This window comes from Polypterus senegalus, chromosome 18 (assembly GCF_016835505.1).
Source record: "Polypterus senegalus isolate Bchr_013 chromosome 18, ASM1683550v1, whole genome shotgun sequence".
Classification (NCBI taxonomy): Eukaryota; Metazoa; Chordata; class Cladistia; order Polypteriformes; family Polypteridae; genus Polypterus; species Polypterus senegalus.
The window spans coordinates 50101389-50128403 of NC_053171.1; the positions used below are offsets into that span (position 1 = coordinate 50101389).

A 27015-nucleotide genomic window follows, 5' to 3' on the forward strand; every position below is an offset into this window, starting at 1 on the left:
AATCAATGGGATGATAATCAGGTGTGAGTGGGCACTCTGTGTTAGTTAAAGAACTGGGATCTATCACAGTCTGCTCTTCACAACACATGTTTGTGGAAGTGTATCATGGCACCAACAAAGGAGATTTCTGAGGACCTCAGAAAAAGAGTTGTTGATGCTCATCAGGCTGGAAAAGGTTACAAAACCATCTCTAAAGAGTTTGGACTCCACCAATCCACCGTCAGACAGATTGTGTAGAAATGGAGGAAATTCAAGACCATTGTTACCCTCCCCAGGAGTGGTCGACCAACAAAGATCACTCCAAGAGTGAGGCATGTAATAGTTGACAAGGTCACAAAGGACCCCAGGGTAACTTCTAAGCAACTGAAGGCCTCTCTCACATTGGCTAATGTTCATGTTTATGAGTCCACCATCAGAAGAACACTGAACAACAATGGTGTGCATGGCAGGGTTGCAAGGAAAAAGCCACTGCTCTCCAAAAACATTGCTGCTTGTCTGCAGTTTGCTAAAGATCACGTGGACAAACCAGAAGGCTATTGGAAGAATGTTTTGTGGACGGATGAGACCAAAATAGAACTTTTTGGTTTAAATGAAAAGCGTTATGTTTGGAGAAAGGAAAACATTGCATTCCGGCATAAGAACCTTATCCCATCTGTGAAACATGGTGGTGGTAGTATCATGGTTTGGGCCTGTTTCGCTGCATCTGGGCCAGGACGGCTTGCGTTTATTGATGAAACAATGAATTCTGAATTATATCAGAATTTGAAAGGAAAATGTCAGGATGTCTGTCCATGAACTGAATCTCAAGAGAAGGTGGGTCATGCAGCAAGACAACGACCCTAAGCACACAAGTCATTCTACCAAAGAATGGTTAAAGAAGAATACAGTTAATGTTTTGGAATGGCCAAGTCAAAGTCCTGACCTTAATCCAATCGAAATGTTGTGGAAGGACCTGAAGCAAGCAGTTAATGTGAGGAAACCCTACCAACATCCCAGAGTTGAAGATGTTGTGTAAGGAGGAATGGGCTAAAATTCCTCCAAGCCGTTGTGCAGGAATGATCAAAAGTTACCGGAAATGTTTAGTTGCAGTTATTGCTGCAAAGGGGGGTCACACCAGATACTGAAAGCAAAGGTTCACATACTTTTGCCACTCACAAATATGTAATATTCGATCATTTTCCTTAATAAATAAATGACCAAGTATAATATTTTTGTCTCATTTGTTTAACTGGTTTCTCTTTATCTACTTTTAGGATGAGTGAAAATCTGATGATGTTTTAGGTCATATTAATGCAGAAATATAGATTTATATATATATAGATTTATATATATATATATATATATATATATATATATATATAAAATCATTGTTAATGCTGTACATACAGTATCTCTGTGTTGACCTTCATTCCCTTAGATAATTCGTGAACTCTCATCCACCAGTGTTCTCCAGGCCAGCCACCTCTGCATCTATGGATGAAGCAGACAGGCCTTATATTTATAGAAGAGACTGGACTTAAATTCTGGTCTTGTGCTTTTCATGGTGACCAAATTAAAAAATGACACCAGAAGGGATATGTACTGTACGAATTTAGGCATATTTTATACAACACAGAGCTTAGCCTTTATTTGTACACAAATGAAAATTCGAAGTGACACAGAAGAAGTTAATTTGTGGGGACACTTGCTATATATGTGTCTCCTGCATAATAACCGTTGCTGAAGGAGTGATAAGGTGGCAGCATGATTAGCACTGCTACTTAGTAGCTGTGTGCACTTTGCACGTTTTCCACTTGTATGCATGGATTTCTCCAGGTATTCTGATTTTTTTCCTACTTCCATAAAACATGTGCGAGTTGGGTGAGATTGTGGCCAATGATGAACAGTATGATGCCTATAATTCAGGTTTGGTCCCTGCTTTGCTGCCTGGATTTAAAAACCGCTACTATAAACCTGCAGTGGAAGAAGAGGGTTAAGAAAATGGAGGAATGATTGTTTGACGTTTTAAACAAATATCCATCCATCCATCCATTTTCTAACCCGCTGAATCCAAATACAGGGTCACGGGGGTCTGCTGGAGCCAATCCCAGCCAACACAGGGCACAAGGCAGGAACCAATCCTGGGCAGGGTGCCAACCCACCGCAGGACACACACAAACACACCCACACACCAAGCACACACTAGGGCCAATTTAGAATCGCCAATCCACCTAACCTGCATGTCTTTGGATTGTGGGAGGAAACCGGAGCGCCCGGAGGAAACCCACGCAGACACGGGGAGAACATGCAAACTCCATGCAAGGAGGACCCGGGAAGCGAACCTGGGTCTCCTAACTGCGAGGCAGCAGCGCTACCACTGCGCCACCGTGCCGCCCTTTTAAACAAATATGTTCTTTGCTAATAAACCTTGCAAAGTATATAAAAGTACATCTAAAGATTCCACCTCAAATTTCAAAAGTAAATATAAACATAAATACTGACAAAGCCAAAATCTTATAAATGGCCAACCCACCACCCACTCTATTTCATGACCAGGAGTAAAAGAACTAAAGTGAAACAAAACAGTTCTGGGCTTTGGTGGTTAACAATAGATATAGAAAAGGTCAAAAAACATATGATAGCTTACACTGTAATTCATTTTTGTCGCCCTCCATTAATAATAATAATAATGATAGATTTTATTTATATAGTACCTTTCCCACACTCAAGGTGCTTCACATAGTCTCATAAAGAAACAGCAGGCATACGTAACACTGGATGCAGATGTTTCCTGAATAGAACACTAAAACAGATAGATACAGGATAGACAAAGGAATTAAATAGGATAACAGACAATATATCAGAGTAAAATACTAAATTCAATACTAAAAGAAAAGCTTAGCAAATCACATCATTTGTGATATAACACACACACACACACACACACACACAAATTATATTGAGCATTTGGCCAGAGAGGAAGACTCAAAGAGAAGGCAGACTGTCAGGATAAGTTAAAAGGCTTCCTGAACAGATGAGTTGTTTTTTGTTAAAGAATGAATGGAGTCAGCTGATCTAATTAATGAGGAAGGTCACTTTAAAGTTTGGGCAATGTACAGCTAATGGCCCTGCTGTCACCTACAGACTGTAGTTAGTGCGGGGCACAACAAGATTGCTAGAATCAGAGGACCTTAGTGGGCGAACAGGAGCGAATTGATGGAGACGTCCCACAGCAAGTGTGATGGTGACACTGTGAGCACAGTTGTCTGTGTTTAACATGATTACTGGTAGCTGGCATCACCACAATGCTGCTTTACTCTGTTAGGTGGCAGTATAAAAATGAAAGCATGCATTCTCAACAATCCAAGTCATCTGTTCCTCTTCTGCATTTGGAAACAGAGACCACTCCACTTTACCATATATCTGACACAGTCAGCTCATCTTATTTCTGCCTTGTTGGGAGAATTTATTTTTGCACCCTCATTACATGCTTTTAATGCAAACAGCATATGGAGTGCTGGTGGAAGCCTGGGATCGGATTTCCCTAACAGTCACATTTCAGCCCTGACTGCATTCTTGGGATTATGTTGGTTCAAAGTTTGTTACACTTGAACCACAAATGTATTTTTGTTTCTACAAAAGTGCTGGGTTAGACAATACATGACCATATTCCATTTGACATCCTTTGATTGGGTAATACAATTCTCAGGAAAAATGCAGAATGAGACAAATTGGAGAAAAATAGTTGGATAAATGAATCTATAATAATAATACAATTAATCTATTAAAGTAGTAATGAAACAAATGCTAAATCTGTACACTTAATATATGAATACTATTTCTACTACTAACTTAGTCATTTTTAGTTATTATGCCAAATGATTCAAACACCCAATATCAAAATATTACACATGTCACAGTTTCCTTTAACAAAATACACGACACACGCTCTCTTACCAGTCATTTCTGTGTCCATATTGGCCATTCCTGCAAGGAAGCCTCTGCCCCGACCCAGCATGGTGACTCTAGAGGTCTTGGTCATGTCGGTCTGCTCAGGTCACCAAAACATCTTGATGGTGATCTTTAAAAAAACAGAAAATCAACAGTCTGCTGTGGCAAAACGAAGGCAGCCACAAGTCATGATATTCAATAACGGTTTTAATTAACAGCAAGAATCGGATTCTCATTAAGAAACTGGTTGGAGTGAAATTGGCTGGAGTTTGACCTTCCAATTTAGCTGGTCATCTGTTGGTTCATTTCACATCTCATTTCTGTTTGGCTGTGATTTAATGAAGAAAGGAATCAATTCAGAGGATTGAATCCTTAAAAACAGGGTTATTAAAATGAAGGGAAAAGGCGCTAATTTCCAGTGAAAACTGGACACTGATTAGGAAAAGGGTTGAAATGAAAACCTGCAGCCACTGCGGCATATCAAGACCGGAGTTGGACAACCCCTGCTTTAAATGATTTTTCCTTCCCAGTAAACACATAAACTAATACTGACATCTACTGGGTAAAAATGGAATTATCACAGTCAGCTATTGGCCCATATGAGCTGCGTTCCTTTAGGTTAGTAAGTTAACACATTGATGTGGTGGTTTAAGCAGGGACGTGTGGTGAGGTTTATGGCTGGTCAGAGTCAGAGTTACAAATATATGAACCTAAAAGAGAAGCTTATTCACTAATCAATTGGCAGCCAGCATGCACATTGACTACTGCCTATGTTTCATATCTCATCAGCATGCCTTACACACCCATAGGTAAGACCGATATTTGGCTAAGAAAACGTTACATTTATAGCGGCGAGAGAGAAAGCGGAGAGAGCGCATTTGCTCGGCACCCTCCATGTGTTCTAAATTTGACGTTGCAATTTCACAATTCATGCTCATTCAGTACAAATAAAAGTATAGAGTGGTGTACAAAAAAATGGATTTCAATTTTGACCATATTTAGTTTAAAATGCTTTAATCAATTTTAAAACAGACTGCTCAAAAAACGATAACAAGAAAAACAAAAGAATGTTTTATTTAAGGTCAGATTTTAGTTTTTAAATATTGGATTTTTTTTCTTTACCCTGATCCCATTCTTTATCAAAACTGAAAACTGTTTATTGTCTTACCTTTATTTGTAAATGAAGTCCATGCGCCTATCCTTCTCCACGAAAATCTCTGTCACTTTTTTTGTAAAAGCCCTCCTTATTTTCCTTTAGTTTTAGAAGTCTTAATCTTCCATTTTGGCAGTCAGTCAGATCAAAAAATAAAAATAAACGGACCGCTACAGTGCACTTGACTTTTAAATATCGCTAACTGATTGGCGCATCTGCGTAGAACAGGGGTCCTCAATCACGGTCCTGGAGGGCCGCAGTGGCTGCAGGTTTTTGCTCCAACCCAGTTGCTTAATATGAAGCACTTATTGCTCCAGTAACACTTCTGCTTCACTTTAGTTGTCTCGCTCATTAAGATTTTGAGCCCTTATTGCGTATTTTACTCTTAAACAGCTTTATTCTTGGTTTTTAATTGCTCCTAATTAGCAATAACATGCAAATGACAAAGGAGACCAGCATTTCTCCATTTAGCTTGTTACCATTTACACCCATGTGTATTTATTATGCACTATTGGGTTTAATTACATACTTGGAAGGACAGTGAAGAGAAAAAAGTGAAGGACTGAGAATTACTCATCCATTTTAGCCTTCAAATCATTTGGATGATATCCTTAGAAAGGGGAAGAAAATCTATAATATGAGAATTACCTGACACAGCAGAGTTAAAGCACTAACAAGCCATGAAATTAAATTATTGGCAAGACTTACTTTCTAATTAAGCAACCGAGTTAGAACAAAAACCTGCAGCCACTGTGGCCCTCCAGGACTGTGATTGAGGACCCCTGGCATAGAAGAACAGCAGCAACAAGCACTTGTTGGGCTCACATGCGTCCCCTTCAGGGCGCCACAGTACTGTCTGCTTCATCTTGTGCCTTTTCCCTGCGGTTTTAAGTCCGATCAGCAAAACTAAATATGTCACACACATTTATTAAAGATATTAGCCAGACTGTGGAATGTCATGGTGTATAAACCTGTCTGAAAACATTATATTGGTGACATACAGAGAGACAGCAACAGGAAGGCGCCAATTGCCTGCATCAACCCCGTGAGTGAGGGAGAGCACAGTCCGAGGTGAGGTGAGGCTTGTCGCTGCCTTATCTCACGTTTCCCCCCTATATTTGATCAGGAATTGTGCAAATTCAGCGATTTTGACTATAAACATGATCAAAATGATTGGAATCATACAGAAAAAAAAATTATAGCACAGACCAGTGGACTCATTTATTTAATGTTATTCTTAATTTTTTTACTTTTCATGATGACCTGCCTCCCCTAAGTGCCTGTCCCTGGGATTAAGAGATATATTAGAAACAGACTACAAACACGGTGATCCATTGCCTGCAACCTCAAAAGGGACGCACCAGTAAGAAGTAACTCCTGCTTGGCACTACAGGCCTATCAGACACATTAGCTGTTTTAAAAACATACACACTGATCACACTTATGGTGAACATTATTTCATTGTTAAAAATGACTTGACCCTCATGCTACAAGTGTAAAATCAGTTTTCATAAAATCCATATTTAGTAAGATTTCAGACATGGGTGTTGGCTGAGTTGGAAAAATATTAAAAGCCTTGTGTGAAAGCCCATGCATAACCCTAGTTTGGGAGAGCTGCACTCACCAAAATGAAGATGGCTTGGCCAACAATCTGAAGGATTTATAATGTTATTTTAGTAGAGTGGGAAATAATAATAATAATAATAACAATAATAATAATAATGCTTCATGACTACCACCTTAATGGAGCGTAATCCACAGAGCTCTACTGAAGCCCCTTGTGTCACTCTTCAACTGCCAGCACTCACAGGACAGAAGTTAATAGTATTGTACATAGGGAAGAAACTTAATGTGGTGTTCTTTATAGAAAGAAAGTCACTATACTCTGTACTGCTCATATTTCATAGAACATGAAAAGAACTGTACTGTACTTCTGCTCAACAATGTTCTTCTATCAAATGAAAAAAGATCAGCTCAGTTTAGTGTTTAGTTTAGAAAACACTTTTAGAGGCATCTAGAATCCTAGAATTACTAACACGATAAAAACTGCAAATGCCATTCTATCTTCATCGATAATTCAGTCTTTATTATAGTGGTACTAATCACATCGGCAAGTGGGAAATAAATTAATAAAACTCTTTTTCGAAGCCATTGGTCATATTTTATCAGATATTTATTTCTGTGTATGTCAAAAACTGTGTTGTTTGCTATACTTCATTCCTAGTTTTGATTTCTCTGATTAATCGTAGAATTAACCAGAGAATTAACGTTAAGATAAACCATTTCTTTGATTTTCTGTCTAGATTATAAAGAGTATGAAGACGCAGCTGAAGAATTTCATCCTTACATCAATTTCTTTGCCACTTTTGACCCAAAGGTTAGTGTTGATATGGACAAATGAATGATATTTCTAGATTGATCTAATACTAAGCTATTTTCAGTCCACAGCAAAGACATCTCATTACAGCATTACAAAGATGACAATAAAGAACAGCTGACCCAGAATGTTACACATTTTTAGAAAATGGTTTAAAGATTTTTGAGGCAAAAGTAATTATTTGTTTCATTCGAGACAAAACAACCCATGTTTGAGCAATGCTTTAATTCTGTGACCTTTACTTTATATAGAACTTTTTTATATTCAGCACTCTTATAACCTGCTCTATAAAAAAAAACTTTTTTTCAATACAATGTCATACACTATTGGGGAGGAATACAAGATCTTTTAAATGCAAAATAAATTCTGGGGATCTTATAAAACAAAAATGAAAAATCTGCAAATGACTTTACATCAAGTCAGAACTAAAATGCTGAAAATAATGTTCGCCAGTGTCAATCAACAAAGCAATAATGATTGAGATTGCGCATTAGGTCCAGATAAGTTAGGTAAAATACAGGGAGATTCACTCGAAAGAGGCCCTGAATATTCTGTTGTAACTTCCGTTAGGAAGTAGCCAACTGAACCAAAAAAATGCTCTCTATACCTTGACGTATATGTAATCGATTGCATTATATGCGGTGCTGGAAGTGGTTTCCATTTTCTGCCAGACACATTTCGACACGGTGCTCCATGATCCTGAATGTATCAGCAAGCATCTCAAGGGGATAGCAGCAATTTCACATTGGATGTTTTCCTTCAAGTCTTCCACAGTGCAATGCTTGTTCTGGTAGACTTTTCCTTTGAGCAGACCCCAAAGGAAGAAATCTGGTGGTGTCAGACCCGGTGACCGTGGTGGCCAAAGTCCCTTTGAAATGATCCTGTTGCCGAAGAAGGACTCAATTTCTGTCATGCTTCTTGCCAATGTGTGACACATTGCTCTATCCTGCTGGAAGTAATATTGCGTTGACTCACGATCATCCAGTTGATTCTGACATTGCTTATACGAATTGGTGACCCAATAGGTTCACACCATGAAGACACATCGCTCAATACTGTACACCACCATCCTGATGAGAAGTCGAGTGACTGAGTGAAGGGGTATGAGCGGTATGTACCCAGAAGTTGCAAACGGAGGTTGAACGGCTGTCCAGTACCTACCTCATTGCTCCAACGCAGGGGCATCCTGGCTTGTCTGAAGCTCCATATCCTGAGGAGCACATTGTACGTTGTTTCATTCAGATTGCTTCGTCCTAGAGGTTAGAAACATTGCCGCACCCACCACATGACAAACCAACTCAGGATCCCAGATTAGGACCCAAGTGCAGCCACGCAACAGGTGACACCTAGGCATCACACTAGTTCAGATGGAAAGGAACAGTGGGAGGTTTTATGTGGTGGCTGGAGTGCCAATCCTGACACCAACCCCCAGGTTTTTCCCTGCTGGTTGGAGCGCCTACATGCAGGACTGGATGCAGATTAATGTCGTACCCAGGACGAAGCAATTGCAGGTTAAGGGCCTTGCTTAAGGGCCTAACGAAGTAGATGGGATTTCAACTAAAAACTTTCCAATTACCAGTGCAGATCTCTACCTCAGAGCCACCACTCCGCCCACTTCGTCCTAGCGAGAGTTATTACAGAATATTCAGGAGCCTCTTTCCAGTGAATATTTCTGTATAACACAGTACTAGAACAGCAGTTGTAAAATTATACAGAGCAGGGCTAATTGTTATTCTGAACATAATGACTAAGTGAAGTAAATTTAGATAGACTGTTGAAAGAGAAAGGAGCCGACAAAAGATGGCAATCATTCTGTGAAAGGTATGAAGCAGGTAGGGGGTATGGATGGACAGTGACGATCCATTCATTAAAAGACCTCAGGTACCTGAGAGATTTATGCAGGATAAGCTGTGTTACCAATATATAACCTTGTGAGTGGACAGGCAAATTGTAAAGGTAAAATGAACTTAGCAGAATGGTGTTGGAGTATGAGATATCTGGGAGTAGAATATGGAGGTGTCTCAGGTGACACTGCACCTTCTAATGCATTCTGTAGAAGATACAGTACCATAGAAAGTAAAGACTGAGTATTCATTAACAGTGCCTCCATTACAGACATGTCTGTCACTATCATGTTTAATAAAGATGTACCCCTCTCTCTGGTTACAAGAAGCAGGGCCTAACCATAAATCAGAAGTAAGGGCTGACATCCTTGCAGATGTCCCTTCTTCAACATTCTCTACCGCCGTAAGCCACTATCAAGAGAGCCCAAAGAACAAGGTGAAGAGTGGTTAATGACACTGCCCTCAGGGTAAATCCATGATGTTACCCTTTTCTATCCTGCAATAATCATTTACTATAGAAGTGGAAGGACACTTTCTTGCTGTTTCACATTTTCCAGATGTCCAGGGTCTGCTTTTCTCAGGTCAATGTGCTGTTCTTACGCTTGTCACAGGAATTTCATCTTAATGAGTATTAATGAGATATAACACAGTGGAAATTTATGCTTAAAAAAAAGAAAATTAACAAAAGTATGTGGAGTCCACAGTCAGAAAAAAAGAAAAACATATCACGCTCTAAAACAAACATCTTTTTTACATAGATTGCCAAGAAGTTGGACCTGAAACTAAATGAGATTGATTTCTACGAACCTTTCATGGACGAGCCCATTTTGATTCCTGGAAAGCCCTACACTGAGGAAGAGATTGTTGACTTTATTGAGGAGCATGAGCGGTAAGGATTTATAAAAAAAAAAAAACAGAAAGCCTTGCTACTATTAATTAGTTTACAAAATCACCAAATTAGGCAGTCCCCTTTTGTTTTATGTCGCACTTTCCACAGTGGACATTTTCTGTATTATGTGAGGCAACTCTCCTTTATATATACACAGATGTAGACCTAAACTAAATGAGTAAAGGTCCAGTGGTTAGCTATCTGCAATGTATTCTCACTCCATTTTCCAGGTAAGGTGTACTATGTCTTTTTCCAGTTCTCTGGTTTTCTTAAACATTTCCTGTCTAGAGTAACCACCCCTTTAAATTTCCTATTTGAAATTATCAGTCCAATTCTTTATTCTAAGTTTCTTGAGCAGCTCACTCTCAAAAGAAAATGTCAACTGAATTAATTGCCAATCTTCATAACAGTTTGAGTTGCATGAAATGTATGAAATGGTGCTATTACAAAACAGAAAAACGTGTTAATATATTCTAATAATGTTTGTAGTGGTTTGTAGTGGTGACAGCATCATCTGCACATATTACAGCAATGCTAATCCTCCAAAGGAACTGAGCTGACAGCATGGGATAAAAGGGTCAGCCTGATCTCAGGTACGATGGTGTCAGGAGCAGAGAGGCCCTTCAAAAACATCATTAAAATGAAATGGTAAAATGGTGCTTGTTGTGCACTCCTAGTACAAGCCAGTTACAGTATCACTTGAGGAGATAATAGTGGTGCCCATTTTACACATATCCTTATTTAATTCAGTCACTTACTGTAAATCATTTTCATCCCAGTCAGCAGTAGGGCAGTGAGAAGTAAAGCAATGAGCAGAAAAGTTGGGGTTCAACCCTCAATGGGAGATGAGCTCTGTTGTAAATTAAAGGGGTTGACCTATCCTCAGTTACATTGGTGTAAGTAGTAGATATTCTCGTTTGCCAAGGAGATTGAAGTGAAGCAACAGCCAGCCTAACAGTACATACTGTGAAGGGTGATAGCAGCATTTCTACAGATAACAGCAGTGCTAGTGTTCCAGATTGCAAATACTGTTCTTCATCCATCACTTGGGGTGGTGATCATCAGTGTTAGGTGATAGGGAACTGAGGATTAACTCATTTTTGGCTACTCAAGTGACTCTGCTTTTTCAGACATCTGAGGGAAAATTGGATGTCCCTGCTTTGCTTCTTCCCATAAATTTTTAGAGATGCACAGCAGAGTTTATTCTCAGTGGCTGCACACACTCCACTCAAGATTGTAAAGTCCTGCAGCTGTGTAGAAAGCACAAAATATCAATGGCACCCAGTTGCCTTTTGTTCAGGAAGACAAGCAGTATACACAAAGTCACTTTTGTCAAATCTCCATTCTAGCAAATGGAATAGGACTACTGGAACTCGCACCAGTAGATTCTGGGACAGTTTCTATCCACAGATTGGAAGGTTACTAAGCAGCCATTCATAAGAACAAGTATTGTAAAATAAAACACATACATACACACAGTGAGGGACAGACTGTAACCTTACCAGGCTAGAACACCCTCAGCCAGGAAAAACCGGGAGAGATGGCATACACAGGACTTTATCTACCCAGCCCCTCAGATGGCAGCCCCTCTGGGTTGCAGCGGCACAACAGAATTGGACTTCTTTGACTCAGCCCTGTTGGATTCCATGGGTGGACTGGGTAGCCCTACTTTATCACCCAGAAGTATTTCCAAACTATGGCTTTGGAATCCCATAACATAAAAAGGAGCTGCCTGCCACTGCTCAGGGACCCAGAGTCGGGATGAAGGACACAAAGCTTGTCGGAACGAGCAGAGGCAGAGAGTGACAGAAAGAGAGAGAAGAAGCAGAGAAGAGAAGCATTGATGTGTGCCTGTTTGTGCTTTCTGTATTGTGCTTGTGATGGGAAACACTTAGGCCCGTTTCGGCTGTGATGCAGCACTTCTGGGTGGGCTATAAGAGGAGCCTGCAGCCACCACTCAAGGAGCTGGAGTTGGGTGGAAGAGGACAGAGCTTACGAGAGAGAAAGGACTGAGTAGAGTGTGGTATTCTTGTACACTGTGTTGGTGTTGTGTGGTCTGTAAATAAACGGTGTGTGTTTTGTACATTTGGAGTCTGTGTCTGTCTGTGGCGAGGCTGATCTTTCATAATATATATTGATATAGATATATTATATAATATATTATATTAAAGATAAGATAAGATACGATCACTGCAGAAAATAATAATCATCTTGCTTTCACTTTTTAGGCCAACTTTGAGAAAATTGGAGCCCTACAACATGTACGAAACATGGGTAAGATGTGAAAGCTCTGAATTTGTGTTATTGTGTTTTTAGTGACTGTTATTATTGCTGTCAGGCTTGCATGTGAAATAAGCATAAGATTTAACCATCATTAGACATGTGTACCTGATGAGGACAGACCCCTTTGGAAACTGTGTCTCTGTGTCTGAACTCAGTGAACTGTGCAATACAAAATAAACAGGATTGAATTGTCCTGTTGCAGGCTTCAAGAGTGTTTTGACCACAGTAAATTTGCACTAAGCATTTTCCACCACAAGAACTTTCTCTAAGAAATTTCACAGAAATGAGAGGGACATTCAGTCTGTCAGGCTTGTTTGGTTGGCTAACAGCTATGTTGGCCCAGTATGTCATCCAGGTTAGTTTTTAACAGCTGTCAGAGTCTGACAATTTTCTTATAAATGTAAATGTTGTACACAATGAGAGGACTATAGAACGTCTCCATTTAATTATCATTATTCGTTTTACTATCGTGATTCTTCTGATCTTTCAATGCTGGATGTTCAGCCTTGTACCGTGTTCCTGGGTGTAACCTTCAGCATTCCAGTTCGGCTCATTTATTTTATGAAGAGAAAACAAATAACTGTTGCCTGGAAAAAAGGCCGCTGGTGAAAACAGAAAACTCACTGAGGCGGCACTGCACACAAACCCAACATGCCTTTCAATTCTCTCGGACTAAATCGGCAAACTCAAATCCAGCTTGTGCACTGGGTCAGAACCAACAGAAGAAATGTTTCAGGATTTCATATTGGCATTCTGATTTATCGGGAATTAAAGATTCCACTTGCCTTACATTTGTCTTCTTCTTGCGGCACTCCTTCAGCAGCAGTGTTAACTATTCACTTGACATTGGCTACTGTCATTATTTCAACAGGTAGGCATTATCGAGCAGTGGCCTTAAAAATCACAAGTCTGCTGGTTCAACTTTTACCTCTAACTCACTGTAAGACCCTGACCAAGTCACATAACTTCACTTTATTTTTGTTTTCTAATATCCCTTTTAGTAGAATAAAAAGTATTTGTTATTTGTCCCACTGATGCAGAAATATTAAAAATGCAGCGGCATAGTATAGCGTCTTTTCATGGTATGATTGTTTTTTATTTCCAACACCACCAGGTCAAATTAAACACTCAGATCCCAAAAGTGAAGAAAATTCAGGAATTGAAGCACAGACCTTGTGGTTGAGTGTCCAGTGCATTCAGCCAGTCAGTTGTTCCTTAAGAGAAACTGGCAGAGCTGACTAAAGGTGACACTGCTATGTCAGAGCACGGTGTTGTCCGCCTATGTCTTTTGTTATTAATAAAATTCTATGACTATGCACAACAATAGAAGCAGTATAATACACCAAACAAACAATCTCTGTGTTATTTAAACCAGGCCTGCTAAAGTGTCCCATGGATTGACACACGACACACACACAGTACAGTGCTTTAAGTTCATTCAAATATTTGTGATTAGACTTGTGCATTTTTGTCATATATTACCAGTCAGTTTGATTTTATTTATTTTAAATACTATTTCAGTATGTCTGTTGTCCTGTCGACCTGCTGAATTATGGTAACTTATTGTTACTGTTCTTTTTATTGTCATACTGTATGTATAGGTAACAGTTTACAATAATTACAGAGAATCGAGTTACACTCTATAATGAAATTCGTACTTTGTTCTTACTTATCAAAGCCAACCAACTGATGATAATTATAACTTGTGAATTTTTAACAATAAGGAGTTATGAGGCACTAAAAGACATACTCATGGCACTATTTGGTTCTGCACAGGAGGATGACATGGATGGAATCCACATTGTGGCCTTTGCTGAAGAAGATGACCCAGGTAAAGTAGCACAAAAGTTAACCCTTTGGGCTCCCAATATGCATTGATGGTCTTGAGTAACACATGTGGGCTCAACATCAAATTAGATGTGGGTGGGCAGTACAGGATTTTAGTCTTCATTAAGTTTGCTTGTTCTCCGTAGTACTTCAGTTTCTTGTCGCATCTCAAGGACATGAAGGTTAGGTTGATCTTTTTTTTTGCATGTGGGTCCCCCAGTGGTGGATGTGCCTCCCAACTACCTATGGACTGCACCCAAGCCATGTTTATTCATCCTGCAACCTTTTATTGCAAAATGAGTGCTCAGAAATAGAAATGTTATGACAAATCATGTCTAGTGCCAAGTTAGCCGTGTTTTTGAGGGTTTGTGTATACATGGAAGCGTACAGCAGCTTCATAAGAGAGAACTGTTTGCTTTATCATAATACAAAGCAAAGTTTTACAAAAAGAGATTTAAAAAGCTGAAAACCCCTATTCCTACTCCTGAAGATCGTGATAACATTATTCATCGGGATGCAGTGCCAATGAGTTCTGTAGTATCATGTGTGCTCTTTGTCACAACACAAAACAAAGTTAACCAAAATATCTATAAAAAATATATTTTTTTTTGTACTATAAAATGAAATACACTTGTGTTACAGCAGGGAGTGCTTAGCTCCACCTATGGACCAGTTCACTGTTGAGAAGTGCAGTATGGAAAAGTAGGTCATGACTACATTTATGCATTAAGGCCGCAATGGTGACCAAATAATAACACAACACCATAGATGCTGCCTATAAGGAGCCAATGGGTCAGTTACCCAGAGCGATGCTAAATATAAAAATTGGTAACGTTGAGTTAATAAGTCCATACTTCATGTGTTGTTACGGTCTACTTATGAAGGCAGATCTCCACTTGACTTGTCAGTTTAACCAGTATTTTAGGTCCAAAACACACAACCTTTGTTCTTTTTGTCATTTAAACTAAGGAAATTTAGTGACATCCATATTTAATGTCTTTCAGACATTCCAATTTATTTTTGATCTGTTTCAGTGGAAGATATATCTATGTAGCAATGAAATGAAATATTATTTTTTTAAAATGCATCCTAAGGGCAACATGTACAGTGAAAAAAGAATAGGCCTCAGTATAGATCATTGAGCGATGCCACAGGTAAGAGGGGACGAGGATGAGGAGAAAATTGCCCAGGCTGACTGAACAGCTTCTTGTTAGGTATGACTTGAACTATTTCAAAGCAGTTCCTTCTACACAAGACGAGCGATAAGGATATCATGGCCAAGTATATCAAACAAGGCAGTTAGATCTAAAAGCAGCAAGGCAGCTGCATCCCCAGAGTCACTTGTTAAAAAGGGAACCCTTAAAAGTGCAGGCTTTGTGCTACATTGTGCCTTAAAACCAGAGTGTAATACTTCCACAATGCCATTTTAATTCCAAAAGGGTTGTAGCTGTAGAAAGACAACACGCACCAGAATTTTAGAAAGAAAGGGCAACTTGGAGATGAGTTTGACAAGTCTGTAAAATTCAGGCTGCACTAGAGCATGCTTAACATAGGCTGGGACTGAACCAGTCTCAAGACAACTGCTAGGCTCAACCAATTCAAAAAAATCTTTAAGAAGACAAGAGGGGATGATATCTAGCGGACAACTTGGGAGTTTAAGGTGCCAAAAAAGAGAGAGATAGAGCAAACCGATGAAAAAAAGCAGTACATGTAGGAGGGACAGACAGGCCATCCACAGAGTATGTAATGTGGGACCAGCAATTTTATAAATTATGAATTTTATTAATAAAATGTTTTTACTGTCAACAATTTTATGAACAGAAAAACAGAGAAAATCCTCACAGATTGTTGGTGTCATGTCAGGCTATGAAAAGTGTTAGTAGGTATATGACAGTTATTCACAATGATAACTGAAAAATTCTTTATACTAGCATGCTTTCTGGTAATCTGACAAACTGTCCCTTAAACAATCAAAATACGTTGTCTTTTTTTCACTTATGCTCTGCTCACCTGCATGCCTATCTCAGGGTATGAGTGGCATCATTTAACAATAGCTCACGTTTAGGTTTTAATGTTAGAACAAGTGTCATTAAGCAAAGTGAGTAGATCATCATGGCTCAGCTGAGGTGGTGGGAATCACACAGCATCCATAAAGGCCACAAAGAAGTTACCGGCTGTGGTGAAGTTTATTGTGTGAGAGCAGTTACCCTGACTTCAGACGCTGACCATTTGGCAGGACAAGGAAGCCTCGGTTATAACAGCAAGTGATTAGAAAAGCAAGCATCACCAATTTCACAGTTACAGACAGGTAAACTGTATGATAAAATGAGATCCAATGTACAGTATGTCCATGCTCACATGTCGTGCCTTTAACAAACTGAACAAGTTTAAAAGAATCAATGATGTTTAAAATGTCTTTAAACGAAGGTTTACTCAGACAGCACACGTGAATATTAAAATCCATAAGGATTAAAAGTCTTTCATAATTAGTGTAATTCCTTCCAGCAACTTAGGTTAGGTTAGGGTTAATGGAGATTGAGTGCACCTCAATTTTGGGGCACACCAACGCACTGGTACACTACTGACGTATGGTATACCTACCATACTTCCCCGGCACACTCCTTATCCCTGTCCAAGCCCTATAGTATTTAGAAACCCCTTCAAAATAGGACTTTAAAACAGACCCCTCAACAATTATTATAAAATGACCATAAAGTAGTGTATAAATCAATTTAGGTCCGCTTCCAGTGTTGATAGGGTCGTGGCTTCAGTGGCGTAGCTCAAGTTCGTACCACTCGGGGCGGGGTGGTGCTTCAATATCTGAATATGTTAACCTATTTAAATATAAAATTAAAATGACGTACAAAGAAAAATAAAGACACATTTTGCATAGATCTATTCATATATAGAGAAACAGCTATAATTTTTCACATATAATTATTTATAAGCATCAACTAGATAAGAATATAGTATAGACGCACTGATAAGCTGTGTTGTAATTATTAATTTAATATAATTACGCTGCGAAAACCAGAACCAGTGTAGTGTACAAGTGGGGATGTTTTCTGCGCAGAGCAAAAACGCATTCAGATTGATAACGAAACGAAATTGTAAATTAGTTGTTTATCTTCCTAGAAATGATTATTGGTGTAATGTTTATGTTTATTTTTGTTATTGCCTCATAAAATTCAATTGTTGTGTCTGATGCCATCACAGAAGGACAGTCTGAAAATTATTTTTGGAGCATTTGTGGATAGAAAACAGAGAATTTTTCTTTTTTCATTCATGAGTGATATTAATCCAAACCCTGCTGCTTACACACAAATTGTACTGAGCCTTTTAGCCAATAGTGTTCCCCCCCTCCGCCCGCCATTAGCTATGCCACTGTGTGGCTTTTGAGGTTGGGACCCATTCGAAATCAACACAAGGATGGCTATGGGTGCTAATCCTCATCTGATCTGTGGATCTTCTGACAGAACACTGTGGTTATGGAAGCTGATTTATGATTTTTTTTTTTTTTTTGCTGCATGTTATTCACCTTACATTGGAGAAACATCTTTTATTTTGTTTCCAATACTATATAATTAATGTGAAGATTACATGAAAAATTAAATCAGCCAAAACAGGACTTGTTTACCTTCTGCAGTACAAAGTGAACCATTACGTGTTTAAGCAACCTTTTGGATTGAATGGATTTCATAAACCACACCAATGTCCACAAGTTTCATTCATATGTAGTGAAATAGGATTTACTTGGATTGACTTAATAAACATATAGAATTACAGTTTAATTAAAGGGGTTCAGCTGCTTTAATTTCACATAAAGACAATCATATAATTTACCTTAACTATGTTATGTTTTCTTAACATAAAATGAATGCATCAGCTTAAAAAGAATTATTCATTTTAAAGCTACTCAGACTAACTGTGTGGAACCACTGGTCATGACGGAATTAAGTTCATTTAACAAATCATTTTTTGAGTGCAGCCTTCTGTCCTTGCTTTGGCCAAACTAGTTCAAAATAGCAGTAACTCTAGCAGGCTTGCCATTTTTCTATGTTGCCCTGCAACTGGTACTGAAACTGCTCATCCACATGATGGATTTCCAGCTCATCCATTTTGAGACTCATCTGCAAACTGATGCAGATCGTCAGAGGCACTGCATTGATTCATAAGCAGGTTATGTGCATGGACAGAGAAACCACTTCATCATCCTGAATGTTAAATGAACTTCATTGCTGCCTATGGTTCTATATAAAGACTCAGATGTTTTTAATGACTTTGATGCTTTGTAGCATCAAGTGTTCTCTTCACCACAACTCAAAGCCATGGTCCGCTGTTTGCATTTTTTGTTATTTGAATGGCCATTCCATACCATCTTCTCCTCCTGATATTCTTCTCCTATTGTCTTATCATTAAATGCCCAGATGGCTATGAATTCCTTGAAATCCTGAAGGAAGTTGCTGAGGACAACACTGATAACCCAGACCTGAGCATTCTCTGGATCGACCCTGATGATTTCCCACTGGTAAGGCGATCACGATCCTGGTAGTTAGAGAATACAATGTTGAAAAACTGAATGCAGAACAGAAAATAATATTTTCATGTATACATACACTCACTCTTCATAACCTAAAATAGAGCTTGGGTGGCATCTGGGTGGCCTGTTAATTAAAGAATAGAAGTTTAAAACACAAGGCCTCAGGTTCAAACTCTAACCCTACATAAGTTTATTTACCTGCTCATATTCCTGTGGATCTGTAACTGGAAAGTGCCTTGAAGTGACTCCTAGTGTACTATACAAGGGTATTAAAATATGGAAAGTAAACTTTGGTTGCCTATTGACATTAGTAAACCACATGCACCTTTCAGTTAGACTGTAGCACATAAAACCCAGACATTAGTTTTGCTGTCTTATGGATGCATTGTCCTGGTTTCAAATGCCATGCCAGGTCGCAGTCAATGTTGAGTTTGTGCATACTTCCTGTGTCTGTGTAGATTTTTCTTTCATTTAAATGTGTTAGGTCAATTGGCAACTCTTTTTTGTCATATATTTTTATTGATTTTAATTACAAACATATAACACTCCATACAGCCCAGTCAGATTTAACACATCAAAGCAAAATTCAACCCCCACTCAAATAAGAACTCTAAAAAATTGAATATGTATTGAAGCAACTAAATAATTTAAAAGGCATAATTTTTTATGAACTGTACATTATAGATGATATTTGAGATCTTTGCCCTTCCATATATAAAACTAGCTGTGTAAGCCCATGCTGTAAAAAGCCTGGGCTCCTAGAAACCATGGATTCTGACGCTTCAATCAATAAATGGCATCGGTTGTGTATTAACAGCAAAGCGAGTTTCTCTCTCCTCTGAGGTTTCATTTTGCCGATGTGCTCGCCTCCATTGTCTATCAGTGGCTAAGCAAGTTTCTCTTTTCTCAGTGGTTTCACTTTGGCAACAGAGTCGCTTTTTTTGAGTGTCATGCTGTAGCCTCACACAGAGAGACACACATATATAAATGTTTATATATAAGACAATAAAAATCTATGCAATCAACATGTTTTTATTTGATTCATGGGTTGTCCTTTTGGTCTAGTTTAATATTATGCACCTGATCCCTTTCACTCACGGCAGCCTTTTCCTGTTTGAATAGAGTGGCTCATTGTTGCCGCTTCCCTCTCACCCTCACTTATGTAACTGACCACTCTTACAGCAGAAGGGTTTTGTTGGGGAAAACGTGGCAGTGGATGTTTTCACATTGGACAGTTTCAGCGACTCAGGCCTACTTGTGTCAGGACTTTGGTCCCCCAATGTGCGAGCAGATTTATTGTTATTTTCACTCATCGCACAAACTTAGCAGTCATTAGCATTACAGCTACTGTATAAACTTTATTCACTTGGCCCGAATGGGTGCACTACCACACTGCTATTGCCAGCGTATAACATCAGAAAACAGAATAGGCCAATAAGACCAATTTTCCTATTTTTGGACACTTATTTGGTATTTTTATTGTTTTTGATTTTGTTTTACCAATCTTCCACATTTTTTGTCTATTTAAAATGTTTTCTTCCTAACACTAGCAACTAGATTGGCGTGACAGTAGGGGGAGTAGCAGCACCCCAAACCCCATCCACAACCAAAACTGCACAAGTCCTGGGCTCAAACAAATGATTTACTTTCCACAAACACCTCTCGCAAGCTTCTTCAAAGGTTATACTGGCACAATTACAATTAAAAATCTCCTCTTCAGTGAGCTTTGCCCTCATCCACCCAACTCTGACTCACCAAGTGAGGAAGAGTGGCTTTCTTTATACTGCACCTGGAAGTACTTCTCCTATATATATAAGCATGAATGGTGTAAACTGAATTCACTGAGGATATTTAAAGTTAAAAATGTTGAAATGTGGCTTCTCATTTTTTTTGTTTCCTGCCTTCAACCTCTAGATGGTTCCTTACTGGGAGAAGACATTTGACATTGACCTCTCCATGCCTCAGATTGGTGTTGTGAACGTCACTGATGTAAGTACTTTTTCTTTTTTTCTGTCTTTTCAGTGTGTTTCTGTGCACTTGAGCGTAACAGCTGAGAGACATTGAACAAACACAGCGCGAGAACTGTAATAAGTACATTGAATATTCTGTGGAGGACTCATTTAGCAGTTCAGTGAACACAGACATTTTTAAAATCTGTATTTTGCATGTGCTATGTGTGCATATGATTCAGGGTACATAAGTGTATGGTGCTGTGCATTCAGCGTAATTGCATTGTATTTTGTCTTTTAACAACTTCTTTGCAATCGTCTTACAGTATGGTGCCATATATAAGAATGTACAAGAAACATCACAATCTAATACAGTGCTGTCCATACATTACAGCATAAGAGACACAAACTAAAAATCAGGCAGAAAGAATCACTTCAAATATATTCTAAAATCTTAAACTCAAACCTAGTGCTAGTATGTCTTAAGAAAATCAATATACTTATTATGTTGAAACATCAAGACTTTACATGAAAATGATTAAAAAAATGTAAAAAAAAACACAGCAGGGTATAGTTTCTTTTTTTTTTAAATTGTATATACTCAAGGGTCTTGCTCAAGGGCCCAATGGAGTAGGATCCCTTCTGCAGTAACAGGATTTGAACTTACAGATACTGGTGCAGAACCTTAGCCTCAGAGCCACCACTTAAGTAATTAATTATTGAAATTAATTAGAAAAAAATGTTAGAAATAATATATATTCTAGCAAAAAAACCAATTATATAAAGGATACAGTAATATCAAAAAATAAATATACAATGGGATTGAATAGGTGCTCTACTGTGCAATAATAAGCCAAAAAAACCTCAAAATAGGGAGGAATAAATGAAAAATATTATTTAAGAATATAAATTGTAAAATATTAACATAAAAAACATAGGAAGAATGAAAAAAATAATGAACAAACTTTAAAAACTAGTTGCAGCAACAAGTATGAATTAAACAAGGAAGGCAAAGAAAATACAAATAGTTGTGAAAATTAAAGATAAAAGTGAAACAGGAGAAAAACTAGGAAATGCACATAAAGTAACCAATAAAAAGGTAAATACTGTGAAATGTGACGCCAAGACTGAGCCAGTGCTCAAGATAAAAAACAGACGGCATCACTCACAGTATTTCCATTGTAGCTCAGGTCGGAACTCAAAGTCAGCTGTTCCTGGTTTATGATACTGTAGATGAATGAAAAAGACCACCGAAGCGTTTTAAGACATAATCTCTGCAACTAAATAAAATAAAACAGATCACCATTCTCTTTAGTTTATAAGAATACACTGAATTGAACTGAAAGCCACCCTTTCTCATATTGGTGGCACTAGTGCCCGCTGAGCACTCTAAATTACCTTACTTTTTCAACTCTCCATGCCAAAAGTACTGTGCAGGTTTGGTACCTTTGTCTGCCAAGCATTCTTTATTTTGCCTATCTCTGCCTGCATGGTTTCTTTTCTTTTGTTGCCACAGTCTCCTCCATTTTTTCTACCTGACATACTTGCTGAATTCTTTGCATTTTTTTATTCCTTGATGCTCTAAGGTAGGCTGTCAGGGTAACTGGCCCAGAGGAAGTGGGTTAGTGAGGATCGTTTAGCATCTTGTTGAGGACTTTCATGTGTCACTAGAGGTTGGCTCTTGCCCATTGATGCCATGGTTGACAGCTCTTCACGACTTTATGCTGGAATATATTAGATCATAAAATGCATGGAAGGCTTACAATGCTAGACCACACAGATATTTACTTCTTCTTCTCTTCCCTCATGTTTCTCTTCTCTCATGTTTGTTTTCTTCACCTTTTCTCCTAGGCGGACAGTGTCTGGTTGGAAATGGATGATGACGATGATTTACCATCAGCAGATGAACTGGAAGACTGGATTGAAGATGTGCTAGAAGGTGACATCAATACTGAGGAGGACGACGATGACGATGATGACGACGACGATGATGACGACGATGACGACGACGACGATGACGACGATGATGATGACGACGACGACGATGGCGGCGGCGGCGATGGCGACGACGGCGACGATGGCGGCGGCGGCGGCGGCGGCGGCGGCGGCGGCGGCGGCGATGATGACGATGATGACGATGATGACGATGATGATGACGACGACGATGATTAAATTCCCTTTTCCCTATTACAGTTGATCTATTCAATGTACATAAACTCTACAATCACTAATTTACATTTAATGCCCCCCTCCATTGCCTAAAATTGCTATTACGGATCCTTTCATAAGCCAGTTAAATTTTTACCCATGGGATGAACTCACAATGTAAATTAAAAAGAAGTCCACATGTCAAAAGGTCAAATTTATTTTTTGTCAAAGTGATAGCCTGGCTTACTCGAGGTCTAAGATAAAACATACTGCTAAATCAGGGCCCTTCCTTAATGCTGTTGTGAGTCCCCACGAGCCAGTGCTGCACTGTGTCACACAAGCAAACATCAGTTAGAATGTACGTAGCACTCTATAAACTCCAGCAAATGACACATTAATACTCCATGAGAAAGGGGATTTAAAATCCTTGTGTCAACCTTCAGTCGTCGTGTCTTTGACTAAATGTCAAAATTCCGAACCATGAACACAATCAAATGATGCAGAAACAAATTTTGATACCCAAATGATTCTCTTTTGCATTATAAGAATAGAGAGCGCTAACAACAAAGCTCATACTTGGCAGCAGTCTATAGTTGAACGTGCTGCACACAAGGGACTAGAAAGCGCGTTTGAGATCTGAATTGTGTTTAAATCGACCTTCCAGCGACTCTCCACCATCAGGGTCTCTGCTCAGGGATCAGAGTCGGACTTCAGAAGTCATTACCAACTGTGTCCTGAATGTACCAACGAAACTAACAGTTCTCTTCACACACTGCTCGGTAATTGGGCTGTTCCTTCCCCACCATGTTAAAAAAAAGTCACATACACACACACACGCACACACACACACGCAGACACAGATACATGTCTATACAACCAAATGTTTTCTTTGAGCCTTTTTATTTTTTATTTGATCTGAAAGGAGGAGTTCACTGTAAAGTCTTAAATTTTGGAAAAAAAATAAAAGTTGTTTTTCCAAATCAGTGTTGGAAAAGACATATGAACCCGATATTAATTTTTTGTGTTTGCTTCAACTTACTCTTGCAAAACCCGAGCAGTGAGATGCAAAAAGTTATTCTGGACACGATGAGCAGGCAGGTTTTCTGGTTTCACTGCAAGTCATTTGCACTAATTAGGGCGGCCCAGTGTGTTAGTGCTGCCACCTCATGGTTCTCGGGTTCAAATCCTGGCTGGCTAGTCCAAAGATGTACACATTAGGTTGATTGATGACCCTGGTGGTCCTGTGTGGGCTTATGGGAGTATTCTAGTGTTGCCTGTCTCTAGCATAGTTTTTCCAGTATATGCTCTGGCCCTCCACCCAGCTCCAATAACAGATAGATGGGCCATGAGTGGCAACTCCTTCCCACTGCCTATCCCAGGAGCCATATACACCAACTGGTCAAATTATTAGGAACACCTGTATACCAGCTTATCTAACCAGCCAATCATGAGGCAGCAGCACAATGCATAAAATCAAGCAGACGCAGGTCAGACGCTTCAGATCAAGTTCACGTCAAACACCAGAATGGGGAAAAGATGTGATCTCTGTGATTTTGTGGGTGCCAGGAGGGCTGGTTTGGGTATTTCTATAACTGCTGATCTCTTGGGATTTTCACACACAGCACTCTCTAAGAAAGGCAGCATGATGGTGCAGTGGTAGCACCACTGTCTCTCAGTAAGGAGACCAGAGATCACATCCCCAGTCCTTCCTACGTGGAGTTTGCATGTTCTCCATGTCTCTGTAGGATTCCTCCCACAGACCACAGACATGCACGTTGGGTGAACTGGCGATCCTAAATTGGTGTGTGTGTATGTGTGTGTGTGCGTGTGTGTGTGTGTGGGTGTTCTCCCTGCGATGGACTGGCGCACTATCCAGGGTTTGTGCCTGCCTTACGCCCAATGATTGCTGAGGCCGCGGGACAGTGTACAGGACAAAGCTGGTCTGAAAATGACATACTGGCACTCTCTAAGAGTTTACTTAGAGAAAACACCAAAACATCCAATGAGTACAGACTGAAACACCTCGTTGATGAGAGGGGTCAAGGAGAACGACCAGTTTGTTTGAGCTGAGACAACAGTGGGGAGCAGAAAGGCATCTCAGAATGCACTATATGCCGAAAATGGAGGCAGATGGGCTACAACAGCCAAAGACCACTTTAGGTTACAGAAAGCAAAGTCTTTAATGGACACAGGTTGAACAAAACTGGAAAAACTTTGCTTGGTCTGATGAATCTCGATTTCTACTGAGGCACACAAAAGGCAAGGTCAGAATAACATGAGTCCGCACACCCACCCTGCCTTGTGTCAACAATCTGGACTGTGTAATGGTTGGGGGTAATTTCTTGACACACTTTGGTCCATCAGAAATTGCTTGAATGCCATGACCTATCTGAACAATGTTGTTGATCACAGGCATCCCTTCATGGTCACAATTTGCCCATCTTCTAATGGCTATGTCCAGCATGATGATGCACCGGGTCACAAAGCAAACTGGTTTCATGAACAGGACAATGAGGAATAGACTGTGAAATGCCACAAGACCTGAGGGCTGTTTTGAGAATAACAGGAGGCCCTAACTCGTATTAGGAGTGGCCTGCATCATTTTCTCAGTGAGAGGATACAGTGGATTGAGAAAGTATTCAGACCCCGAGCCTTTCCCGCCTCTTAATTGTGTTGTAGATTTAATGTTTAATGGGGAAATCTGACATTTTTATCCCTCGGTCTACATTCATAAACCCATAATAACAAAGTGAAAATATGTTTACAGAAAGGTTTGTAAATTCTCCCCTTCATATAAAATACCCTTAATTCGGTACTCTGTAGAAGACCCTTTGACAGCAATTCCATTTTCCTTTTTTTCTGCAAGTTGTCCTCAGTCCAGTGCATACCTAGACTTGGGCTGCTTCTCCCATTCTTCCTGGCAGATCTGCTCAAGCTCTGTTGGATTGGATATGAACGATCATCTTCAAGTCTCTCCACACATGCTCTACAAGGTTTAAGTCTGGGCTTTGGCAGAGTCATACAGGACAGTTAGACATATCCTAAAACCTCTCTAGCGTTCCCTTGGCTGTATGGTGTGAGCCCCAGTCTGAGGTCTCCATAAACTGTGGAGCAGGTTTTATTCAAGAAACTCTCTGTGTTTGGCTGCATTCATCATTTTCTCAATTCTGACCAGTCTCCCTCTCCCTGCACTCTGATAACATGATGCTGCCACCACTATACTTCACCAAAGGGTTGGTATGAGGCAGGTGGTGAGCAGTGCTTGGTCTTTGCCAGACATAGTGCTTGGAGTTCTGCCCAAAGACTTCAATTCTTTGCCTCCTGAGGCCACATAATCTTTCTCCTTATGCTCTTAGAGTCCTTTAAACTGCCCTATGCCTTTTATTCGAAAGTGGTTTCTGGTTATCCACATCTCTTTAACCATCCAGCTTGAAGATAAGATGAATTAACAGACAACACATCTGCACGACTGGAGATCTCCATGCCTTCTTGAAGGAATGAACTGCCCTGACTGGGTGGTATGCAGCTGTCTGTAAAGGAGGGAGAGGGGCACCATCCTATAAAGACATGAGATGTCACACTCCCTCCCTTCAAACATGACAGGTGATCAGGTAGAAGCAAACGCAAGAAGCACCTGAACCTGTGACAACTGGTGAAGTCCTGCAGAGAGCATAGGCTGAAGACCTAAGGAGGTTTTAAGCCCACCTTGGCAATCAGTGATGTCCTGTGGGGAACCCAGATGGATTAGAGACACTATATAATTGATAGACATGCACTATAAGATAGATAGATAGATAGATAGATAGATAGATAGATAGATAGATAGATAGATAGATAGTGGGCGCTGTTGCCCCATGGAACCCAGATGTCCAAAACACATGTGTAAAAGTACCAAGTATAATTTTTAATATTTTTATTAAATAAAGTGTACAAAGCACCACACTCGCCACAATTAACAACCATATAATAATCAATAATCATTCAATAATCCAATCCTCCACTACCAGCAGCTCCGTCACACACCCTCCTAACTCCGGCTCAGCTTGCTGGGTCTCAAACAGTCCTTTTTATATTC

At 39.5% G+C, this 27015-nt stretch overlaps 1 protein-coding gene across 1 annotated transcript in view; it reads left to right on the forward strand.

The window, feature by feature from the left end:
- casq1b (calsequestrin 1b) overlaps positions 1-26373 on the forward strand; it is a 106826-nt gene extending 80453 nt beyond the window's left edge. The window contains exons 6-13 of the mRNA XM_039741185.1: positions 7387-7460; positions 10063-10193; positions 12422-12467; positions 14253-14307; positions 18731-18831; positions 20758-20832; positions 22644-22893; positions 26297-26373. Coding sequence (XP_039597119.1) covers positions 7387-7460; positions 10063-10193; positions 12422-12467; positions 14253-14307; positions 18731-18831; positions 20758-20832; positions 22644-22893; positions 26297-26373 — 809 coding nt within the window. The remainder of the gene's footprint in view (positions 1-7386; positions 7461-10062; positions 10194-12421; positions 12468-14252; positions 14308-18730; positions 18832-20757; positions 20833-22643; positions 22894-26296) is intronic.
- The last annotated feature ends 642 nt before the right edge of the window (positions 26374-27015 follow it).